Source organism: Echinops telfairi, unplaced genomic scaffold (genome assembly GCF_000313985.2).
Source record: "Echinops telfairi isolate 266 unplaced genomic scaffold, ASM31398v2 ScPeMD7_60;HRSCAF=208, whole genome shotgun sequence".
NCBI classification, from domain to species: domain Eukaryota; kingdom Metazoa; phylum Chordata; class Mammalia; order Afrosoricida; family Tenrecidae; genus Echinops; species Echinops telfairi.
In genome coordinates this window covers 3,194,282-3,205,493 of record NW_022103958.1, presented here as the reverse complement: position 1 = coordinate 3,205,493, position 11,212 = coordinate 3,194,282, and the positions used below count along the sequence as shown (strand labels likewise).

Here is an 11,212-nt window from a genome sequence, read left to right as displayed (position 1 = left end):
ATTCATTGGCCACGAGTGCTAACAGTTACGTTCAGCCGATTTCAAACATGTGCGCATGGCATCCTTTCTCCCCAAAGATGCGACAACCAATGCAAAGAAATTGTGTAGGTGTTCCAGGCAGTGTTGGGAAATCGAGGCATTGCCAGGAAATGGCACATCAAAACACAGGTCCCTTTTGTCGGGCATGCATCCGATCAAATAAGTCCTACTGTTGAGTCTTCTGTCCCGGGGAGTCCAGTATTGAACGGCCGCTTGGCTTCACTTGTCTGTCTTGGCGTGTTTGCAGTGATCCTCTCTAACTTGGACCCCTTACATCGACTTCTAGGTCCAGACAAGTGAGAATCACCCTTTGCGACAGTTCCATTTCACCTCTTGGCCGGACCATGGTGTTCCTGACACCACTGACCTGCTCATCAATTTCCGCTACCTGGTGCGTGACTACATGAAGCAGAGCCCTCCTGAAACGCCCATTCTGGTGCACTGCAGGTATGCAGCTGGCACTCCATGTGTGTGCGTGCACACTTGGGGTGGGGTGGGATGAGGGAGGGGTCCCTGGACTTTTAAAGTGACAGGTTGACCCTGTAAGGCATATATTTATGAGCACATCAGGAGAGCAAGGAATAAGAGGGAATTCAGTAGGTATTTACAAATTCAAGAAAGGTGTAGACACGGGCTGGCAGTGGTGGTTCAGTGGTAGAATTCTGCCCTTCCACGTGAAAGACCTGGGTTTGATTCCTGGCCAAGGCACCTCATGCCCAACCCCCACCCACCTGACAGTGGAGGCTTGTGTGTTGCTGTTATGCAGAACAGGTATCTGCAGAGCTTCTGAACTAAGGTAGTATAGGGGAAAAAGGCCTGATGATGTAATTCTGAAAGTCAGCCAGAGGGAAATCTTGTGGATCACAATGATCCAACTTACAACCCTTGGTAAGGATGACGCAGGACCAGGGAGTACTGTATTCTGTTGTGCATGGGGCCACCATGAGTCAGGGGCCAACGTGACAGAGTTAACAACAACATGAACAAGCGACCATAGGCTTCTGCTCTAAGCCCTGAACCTTAGAATAGAGGTTGGCAAGCTATGCCCTACAGGCTCAATTTGGCCAGGTTCCTGTTTCAGTCATAGTTTTATTGGAATACAGCCATCCCCATTCATTCATTCATTCATTCATTCATTCATTCATTCATTCATTCATGTATGGTATGGTCTGGTTGCCATCATGTTGCAATGACAGAGTTGAGTAGTTGTGATAGAGACTACTTGGTCCCAAAGGCAAAAAACAAAACGAAACATATTTACTCTCTGCTGATTCTGTGGGTTAGGCTGCTAACTGTAAGGTCAATGGTTCACACCTGCCAGCTCTTCTGAGCGAGATAGACAAGACTGTCTGCCCCCTCAAAGATTTACAGTCTCAATTGTGATAAGAGTTGTACAAGCCCTCAATAAAATGATTTTAAATAAATAAAGTACATGGGCGGAGTGAAGATTTACAGTCTCTGATCATGAGGTGTCAATGGGATCAGGTATCAGGCATCAAAGACCCAAAACAAAAAAATTATATTGATGTGAATGAAGGGGAGGGCGGAGTGGAGACCCAAAGCCCATCTGTAGACTATTGGATATCCCTCTACAGAAGGGTCACAAGGAAGAGACGAGCCAGTCAGGGTGTTGTATAGCACTGATGAAACATATCACTTTTCTCTAGGTCTTTAATGCTTCCTCACCTCTACTATCATGACCCCAATTCTATCTTACAAATCCGGCTAGATCAGAGAATGTACACTGGCATAGATAAGAGCTTACAACACAGGGAATCCAGGATAGATAACCCTTTCAGGATCAATAATGAGAGTAGTGATACCAGGAGGGGAAGGGAAAGGTGGCATGAGAAAGGGAGCTCCGATTACCATGAGCAACATAAAACCCCCTTCCAGGGGGATGGACACAGAAAAGTGTGTGAAGGGAGATAGCAGTCAGTGTAAGACATGGAAAAAAATGATCAAGGATTCATGAGTGAGGGAGAGTGGGGGAGGGGGGAAATGAGCTGATACCAAGGGCTCAAATAAAAAGAAAACGTTTTGAAAATGATGGAAACATACAAATGTGCTTGACACAATGTGCTGTAAGAGCCCCCAATAAAATGATTTAAAAAAAAGGCTTACAGTTTCAGAAACCTTATATAGGATTGCTATGAATCAGAATCAATTAGAATGCAGGAGGTAACCATTCACACAGGAAACAGTTTTGATAATTCCTGCTCTAGCACAATAAGAAATTAGCTTTACAGCAAAAAGCAATCAATTCGGGACAGAAGGAGGGAAGGGATTTCTTGACTGGAACTGTGGGTCATGAGGCTCTTGGGAAATGCTTGGTTTGTGGCATTTGACTCAATGGGGGCCTTTGGGTCCCAGTCCCAAGCTGGGACCATCTGACTAGCTAAGGGGAGCCATTCTAACCTATCAAATGCTTCATGGGCCTGAGCACTGGCCTCAAAGACCGTGGAGCACAGGTGTTAGTGGAGCAGATCAGGGGAACTTCTATGACCACCATGAGTTGTCACCAGAGAGGGGCACACAGCCTGCCGAGGTTGGTTTAGAAAGGGAGAAACAATCTCCGCGTAGGAAAGGTTGGGGGTTGGATGGTGGATGGGACCCATTGTGACAGGCGTATCTCCTCTGTCTTTCAGTGCGGGGGTTGGAAGGACAGGCACCTTCATCGCCATCGATCGTCTCATCTACCAGATGGAGAACGAGAACACTGTGGACGTGTACGGGATTGTGTATGACCTCCGGATGCACAGGCCTTTAATGGTGCAGACCGAGGTGAGGCCAAGATCTAACAGTCCACCTTGCCAACCATTTCCAAAGGCTGGCATCATGCCACACTGGTGTTCAGAGATTTTTGCCCTTCTAGACCTTTCTGGCTCTTGACTGTGGGGGGTCTTTTAGAGACCCTGAATTGACTAATGTCTCCATGATTCGGCATGACCCCATATGTACACTGAGACCCGTGGTGCAGGGGTAGAATGCTTGCTCTAGCTGAGTGAGACCTGGGTTTGATTTCGGCCCAGTGCCCCTCACACTTAGCCCCCACCCATCTGTCAGGGAGGGCATGCATATAGCTGCGATGCCCAACAGATTTCAGCAGAATATTCAGACTGACTGGGAAGAAAGGCCTGATGATAGGCCTCTGGATATCAGTCAAGTGAAAGAAAGTCCTACGGCTCGCTGCAGTCGTGGGGATGGTGCGGGCCCCACGGTGCTTCATCCCATTGTGCACGGGATTGCCAGGAGCCAGGGCTGCTCTGACAACAACCAACAACACTCACAGCCAAAGGGCCATAACATCCTTGCCCCTAAAAACAACACACTCACTGCCATCAAGTTGATCCTAGGTCTCACAGCAACCTTATAGACAGACTAGAACTGACCTCGTGGGCTTCTAAGCCTAAATCTCTTGTTAATTGGGAGTTAATACAGATATCATTCCATGGTTCAATCATATCAAGCAGTATTGTCCAATTGCTACCACAATCAGTTTGCAAACAAGCTTTTCTTTCCTGGAATCCTTGACATTGTCTTCCTTTTATCCACCACCACTGTATACCCCACCCCCCCCCCCACACCCCCCCTTATTCTATTTGCTGACCCTATAGGTTCATCAATCTTGGGTTTCCTATACTGAGAAACAGGAAAACGAATAACATAAATTCAAGAAGGTGATCTTCAATGACATAAGACAGCTGAGATAAACCCTAATATGAACAAACAAACAAACAGAAAACAACAAATAATACAGAATATTTTGAAAACCAGGTCAGGTCCAGCATGCATCAGAGGGAGGGGAGGATCAGGTGACAAGGTTTTAACTGTTCTGGTCAGCTTTAGCCCTTTGATCGGTTATACTCATCGCCAAGGCACTCTGTTTAGTAAGCACTTCCCTCCCACCCCTCTATTCTGGATCAAGGGAGTTCACGGGAGGCTTCTTTCCTACGTCGTTCCCACAAATGTCTCTTGGGCTCCCACTGTCATTCATAGCCTTCTGCAAATCCGATTCTCACAGTGGAGGCTCTGATACTATTTCCTCGTTCGGTTTCGGGTTAGACGCCTCACAAACCTTTGGTGACTGATGACCGTGTGCTTCCACGTGGACTTAGTTGACATCGCACTTAAATGGCTGCTTGTTTGGAGACAAGCCTTTAAGATCCCAGATGCTGTTTTACTAGGTAGCTGGGCACCATCTAATTTCTTCACCACATTTTGCTATAGCACTCATTTAAGACTAACTCTTTATGGAAATAGAAAGCCTATCTTTCTCCTGAGATGTAGGGGCATAGTAAAATTAATAGCTACGATAGGGTAACAAACCAAGATCCAAGTGATTTCCCTTCCTGCCACTGGTTAGAATAAAAAATAATTCTAACAAGTCTCTGAACTTTGATTTCTTGGTTAAACTTATAGGATTGGCATTTTCCCACTCATTGTTTCTAAAATCTGACCATCCGTGAAACAAGCAAATGAAACCATTCACCGTTAACCGAGCGATCCATTAGCCATTAATAGTAGTGATGCTGGAAGCACTAGCGCAGCAATGTCCTCGGAAGCGCGGATGGGGAGGCTGGGTGTCCTGTTCTTTGGACATGTTGTGAGGAGAGGCCAGTCCCTGGAGAAGAAGATCGTGCTTGGTAAAGTGGAGGGCTGGAAAAAGGGGAAGACCTTGGACAAGGTGGATGGACGCAGTGGCCGCCACAATGGCTCAAACATAAGGACCAGTGTGAGGATGACCCAGGACCGGGCAGGGTCTTACTCTGTTGCATGTGGGGTCATTGTGAGTCAGAACTGATGCAAGGGCACCTAACAGTAATAGCAATGTGCTCTCAACCAGCCTAAATGTTCTCATGTAGAGGGTAGACTCTCTGAGCCACAGGGAGGACTGCTGACCAATGGAGAAAATGCGTGCTTACTCTGTTGACTTTCGAGCCCAAATCGTCAAGTGCAGCCAAGTCCTATAGAGATCTGGATTGCTTTCAAACTGCATGATCCAATGTGAGTGCAAGCATGAGTTAACTTGTGCCCTTTCAGCAATGTCCAGGCATGAAAACACCAGTGTACTTCTGAGCAGTCACCGCGTATCGACGTCATCATCTGTGGTAGGCCATTGAACTTGGCCTTCCCCTAACTGTTCCTCATGAGCAGCGTTTTCTGTGCATGCTCACAACAGAGGATCCTGGAAAGGAGCCTTCCTCTAAGCTGCATGGATGAACGCACCTTGAGCAGAGTCAGAGAAACACAGGACATTTGTATCGGGCTGTTGCCTGTACCATTTTAGAACTCTAGGAATTGGTGTGGTGGTTTTCAGTCCAGCAGGGGATGTGTTCAAGATAGGGGTGCATCTTTGGGGAGAGAGCATGGCTATGATGAAAAGAGTGGAATTTCCCTCCTGCATTGGTCAGAAGAAAAGCGTTTCCTTTTTCTGTTCTAATTATATGTAGTTGTGTTTCTCAAAGGAGCCGTTAGTGGCACAGTGGTTAAGAGCTCTGCTGGTAAACAAAAGGTTGGTGGTTTGAACCCACTGTCCACCCAAGGGGAGAAAGATGTGGTAGTCTATTTCCATAAAGACTACAGCCTTAGAAACCCTGCGGGCAGCTCTAGTCTACTCTGTCCTGTAGCGTTACTATGACTCGGCCTTGGCTGGCAGTGGCGTCAATGGAGTTACTGTGGCTCGGTCTTTTAATCTCTTGCAAAACAAAAAAAAATCTTACGAATTATTTCCTCCTCTCTCTCTTTTTTTATTTTTAGATTTTGACAGTAATACTTGCTCATAGGGGGAAAAATAACCTAGGACGCTGTATTAGTCTGGGTACTTTAGAGAAACAAATCCACAGAAACTCATGTATAAGAGAGAGTTTTATATAAAGTGTGCATCAAGAAAACATCCCAACCCAATGCTGTCCAAGCCCACAAGTCCAACATTAACCCATTAACCCATATGTCCAACACCAATCCACAAAGTCCTCCTCCATCTCACATAACAGAGGCAATGATGCCGACTGCAGGCGGAAAGCTGAGTCAGTGAATGTGTAAGCATCTCAGCACTGGCAGGGGTCTCCACACGAGTGCTCCAGCACCCAGGGTTGCACCGAGGTAGGTCCATGCAGTTTCTCCTTGGGGATGTCTTGCAGGAAGTGAGCCTTGCACGCTGAAGCAGGGAACTGCTAAGGCAGCTGCACCCTGGTGCAGCCATCACAAAGCAAGAGACCCGAGAACTAGAAAGGCGAGGATCACGGAGCCATTTATCCCTCCGCCCTTCAATTAATCCCACATGTGTTTATCGGCCAGGTTGACACAATGAACTAACTAACTCAGACGCTCTACAATATATTTTCCCTCTTAATTTTTTCCGCCCAGCCCGACTCCCTCGAAGTTGTTTCTGTGTACAGGTCGGCATATATCCGTGTAGGGCTCTTTGTGGATGTCTGTTGACATAACACACACAAATCCACATGACGTGTGAGTGACATTGGACCCTGTTTTATTATAAAATCCTGCCTCATGATTTTTTTTCTCTTGCGGTATCATGGATATTTTGCTGGGGCAGCATGCTCCATCTCTTCCTGCTTTTTTAATGATTCACTGAGGATTCCAGTCTGCTCCCTTCAGTCCCTATCACTCACTCCCTTTCGCTGCCTCTCCCTCTGTTGCGAATGACAATTTCCTTCTTAGCCTGCACAGCCTCACTTGCCAGGGAGTTTTTGTCCAAGACTTTCTACAGTTCGAATGTGCACCGCCACCTCCCCGCTCCTCCTCCCACATCTCCCTTTTCGCTCTCCTTGGGGAGAGGAGGTGAGACTAAGTCTCTTGGGTCTTTAAGGGAAGGCTGAACCTCTGCTTCCAAATAACTATTTGAATATTCCAGATAGTCTAGTGCTGAGCTTTTGAATGGGCCCTGGTCTCTGTGATTTCAGCGTGCCTCCACGATGTGACTGCCTCTTGACCTGTTACCTCGTAGGGTTTGCTGGTGGCTGGATGGAGCTGGGATTGGGGTTGGGGGAATCCGTCTACATGGACAGACACTGGTCTCATAATGACCATACAGGACAGAGTAGAACTGCCGCTGTGAGTTTTCCAGACTATCACTCTTTACAGGAGTAGAAAGTCCAGTTTTTCTCCCAAGGAGCAAATGGTGGTTTCAAACTGCTGACCTTGCAGTTAGTAACCCACCACGTAACCACTACACCAGGGCTCAGCCATCGCTTATAGGATCATTGTGGGTCAGAATTGACTCAAAGGCAGTGAGTTCAGAGTTTTCACTTTTGGGTCTGAAACTGATCGTGGGGGCCACATGTTCATTTGAACTCACTCTTTCCTTGTACCCCCAGGACCAGTACGTTTTCCTCAATCAGTGTGTTCTGGATATCATCCGAGCCCAGAAGGACTCCAAGGTAGATCTCATCTACCAGAACACAACTGCAATGACAATCTATGAGAATCTCTCGCCGGTGCCCACGTTTGGAAAGACAAATGGTTACATCGCCTGATTTCCAAAGGACCAACTTCCTGGAGTCAGCCAAACAGACGGTTACGCCCACAGCAAAGGGGAAAACACCCTGCGGTTGACATGTTTTCATATGTCTCCTATCTTACATCTGTGTTCTGTTTTGTTCCAACTAATTTCAATGGTGTGGAGCTGCAGGTGTGTAGTATGACGAGTGAAAAGTTGGGGCTGGCGGGGGCTGGAGATGGCTGGTGAGCAGGGCAGCCGAATCCCTGATTACCTAGGGGAGAGGGAATGAGTTTTGTGGCTGTTTATTTTCCCTTGAGGATGATGGGAAACCAGGAGAAATGAGCTGTACTATTTCTTTTTTTCTTTTTCAAAACAGGTTCTTTTTACAAAAGACTATTTTCTATGACTCACATGCGAAAGCAAGGCTTGTGCTGGGTTGCATATATTTTAAGTATCAGAGGCCTATTTTTTACCTACTATAGCTGGGAATCTTGCTGATGGAAAACACATCATTGTGGACGATTACCGTGTCAGAAGAGGTGTGTGGTGCCTGTCTGACATGACTTTTCTTTCTTTCTGTTTTTTTTTTCCTATTTGACCATGTGCCTTTTCTGAATTATGCTTCCACAGGCAAAACTCAGTAGATATTCTCTATTTTTGTATTGAATCTCCTAATTGATTGGAATATGCGGAATATTTAAGCAGTAGTTTAGGACCCAAGGCTCTGCCTTCCGGGTGACATCCTGTTCTCTCTCGGTGGAGGAGGCCTCTTCCTCTCCCCGCTGGCTCCCGTGTGTTGTGCGCCATCTTTTCGTCCCCTGCCCACCTCTTCTTCCTCAAGGACTTGCCTATTGGCGACACCTTCGGCCCCTGGGTTGGGTAAGAGTGGAGACTCCAATACCACCCTGAGACTTTGCGGGGAAAGAAGAGAGGACCCCCGTGATGGCACAGCCTCCTTTTCTGAACCGTCTTACCCTTGGTCTCATTTCTGTATTTGGTAAGAAGAATTATTTAAAGGTGCAATATGTGACTTAGTGTATCATGAAGCCCTAGGTTTTTTAGTAATGTTTTACTCAGGTTGGCATTTTATGTGTGTCTGTGTGTGTGTGTGCACGCGCGCGTGTTTAAAAGCGTGGTAATCTGTGAACACTTCCGTGTGAAAACAGTGTCAAATCAGCCCTTTTTCACCTCCCTCCTCCCCCAAAGAAACAAATCCACTGGCTTTAGTCTCTCTCTGCAGTGACACGTCTTGGTATCTGCTGTGTGTATATAAACGCTCCAAACAACAGTCATTCGTACGAGTCAGAGTTGAGGTGTATACAGTTTGAATTTGTATCAAGGATGTAATTATTATTTTTACAACCTCTTTTCAGTATACTGCTGCTGTAATTCCTTTGATTTTTTTTTTGTTTTCAAATGTAGATTCTTTTTTCAGTTTCGTCTTCAGGTGTATATCCACCACGAATTTCAGAGTTGATGTGGATTTATTTGACTGGTACATAATCTGTAGCGTTCTCAAGGCATTAACATGAAAGGATCTTCATTTCTTTTACTTTGTGGCTCAGGTGATATTTTGAAGACGTTTTGAGGTTACCCTCTCACAGACAATGAAGTATACAAGGACTTATGAAGGAATTAGCCCACTCCCTGGAGGCCTGGGGCCCTTTCCTATAGTCAGAAATCCTGCTGTAAGCTCAGGACGAATGCGTCCTATTGAAAATTGGGAGCTGGGTGGACTCCGAGCACCCCACGACCCCACCCAATCACTGTTGGTCTGTGGGAACCAATCTAATGCTGCCTGCTCCTTGCCTACCTGGCACTTTGATGAGTGGGCATGCACATGGGCATTTGAGGGCCTGGTAGGGTGCACCACAGCGTATGCACCTACAGCCTTCAGTGCTGTTGAGCGGGATGGTGCTACATGCCTCTTGTTGCCCCCTTCCCTTTGAGGTACTGAATGGATGAAGAGGAGACATGGTAGGGTGTTCAGGTTTGGGGGAAAAACTCTACTTCCCAAGTGGAAATTGCACTTTTTTTCCCCCCCTGACTCCTTGGCTTTCTTTGGTAGGTAGCCAGCAGCTCATTGAAGGACTAGACTGGTCTGGCCAGGAGAGCCCACGTGGCTTAACTTCGGAGTGGGGCTCTGGCCCTGTAGATCTGACTCAGGGAAGCCATGCTGTCCCTAGGGTGAGAGGAAAGCTGGATTTGACTGATGGCAGAGCCCTGACAGGTCTGTGACTTTGTTCAGCGGTTCCTTGGGCCACCCCCCCGTCCCTACTCCAGTGTGTCTGAAAACCTAAGGGTCAAATCCCTTGCAGGCACTCAGCCCGGTCCCCCTCTCTGCCCCGCAAGTGGGAAGTAGACTGCAGAGAATTCACAGGAAAGGAATTGCCCCTTTACAAACCCCTTCCAACGATGATAACAGTAATAACACAAAGATATGCATAAGAAAAAGCTAACACCAGGAACCATTCTCTCTCCCACCTGACGTGGGCTTAGGAGGGCAGTGGCCATCTTCGATATCACTGCAGGATGCTGGGAGGCCAGCTCGAGGCGGGGAGGTCTGGAATGCCAACAGGCAGGTCACACACAGTCCGGGATGCTTCTCTGCAGAGGACTGGGGACAGGGCCAGTGGGGCAGTGAGTGTGTTTGCAGCTCAGCAGCGGAAGAAGGGAGAGTCGCATGTACATGCAAAGACACGTGGGATGATGGTTGCTGCTCAGGTTCCTGAAGCGAGAGGAGAGTGAGTGCTTCTTAGCGTCCAGCGCCTAGGAGCAGTGAACCGCAGCTTGGGAAGTCCAGTGGAATTCTGCGGGGCTGGGTTCCTCACCCCTGGTTAGTATTGGACAGCTCCAGGCAGAACAGTGGGGGTTTGGTGGCAAGGAGAGGGCCAAGCGTGGTGGCCAGTCAGTATGGCAGAGTTGATCCATTCATGTCTTCTGCCAAGAACAGAGAGTTTTGCCTCCAAAGGTGAACTTAACCAATGACCGTTTGGGATCTGTTCACTGTGGTCATGTAGTGACCTCCAGCCAGACTTTGGCATCATCGACTTTCCAAAGTCAGAGGCTCCTGGGGTTGGGTTAGGGTTGGGGTGGTGGGTCTCTTATGTAGCTGATCTATGTTTGCTTTTCATCTAGGATGGAAGAGCCCTGGTCCTTAAAAATGCTTGATTGCGCTTGTTTAGCTAAACAAGTCTTGGTGACTGATCAAAAAGTCCAAGTTCTGAGGTTTCAGACTACTGTGTAGCAGTTGTGTGTTTAACATACTGTAACTTTTCCTCCCTCGGGGGCACATATGAATAGGAAGTGTTGATGTGGACTCTAAACTGTAATTTTCTTGTAACTATTTTGGAGTGATGCCTATTTCTAATGTTTGTTATACTTGTACAGAGGATTGCTGTTGGTTACTTTTTTTTTTTTTTAAGGAAAAATGGCCTGAATAATTTTTTTAAAAAGACTTACAAATACCAAATATTAAAAAAAAAATGTCGACACATTACGTCTTAGTTGATTTTTTCTCCCTTCCCTACTTTATTTCCATCTCCACTCATCTGTTTGTCCTACTGTGGTGGCTTGTGTGTTGCGATGATGCTGGAAGCTCTGCCACTGGTATTTCAAAAAACACCCCTGGTGCCAGACTGAGAACACCTTAGAAAGAAGGAAGGAGGTAGGATACTTCTACAGTAGTCACCACCGGAAACCTTTGAA

The 11,212-nt window shown here is 47.0% G+C and overlaps 1 protein-coding gene across 1 annotated transcript in view; it reads left to right on the top strand.

The window, feature by feature from the left end:
* PTPRJ (protein tyrosine phosphatase receptor type J) overlaps positions 1 to 10,982 on the top strand; it is a 51,795-nt gene extending 40,813 nt beyond the window's left edge. Inside the window, exons 21-23 of the mRNA XM_045291115.1 lie at positions 326 to 486; positions 2,688 to 2,823; positions 7,380 to 10,982. Coding sequence (XP_045147050.1) covers positions 326 to 486; positions 2,688 to 2,823; positions 7,380 to 7,538 — 456 coding nt within the window. The 3' untranslated portion in view covers positions 7,539 to 10,982. The remainder of the gene's footprint in view (positions 1 to 325; positions 487 to 2,687; positions 2,824 to 7,379) is intronic.
* Positions 10,983 to 11,212: the final 230 nt, after the last annotated feature.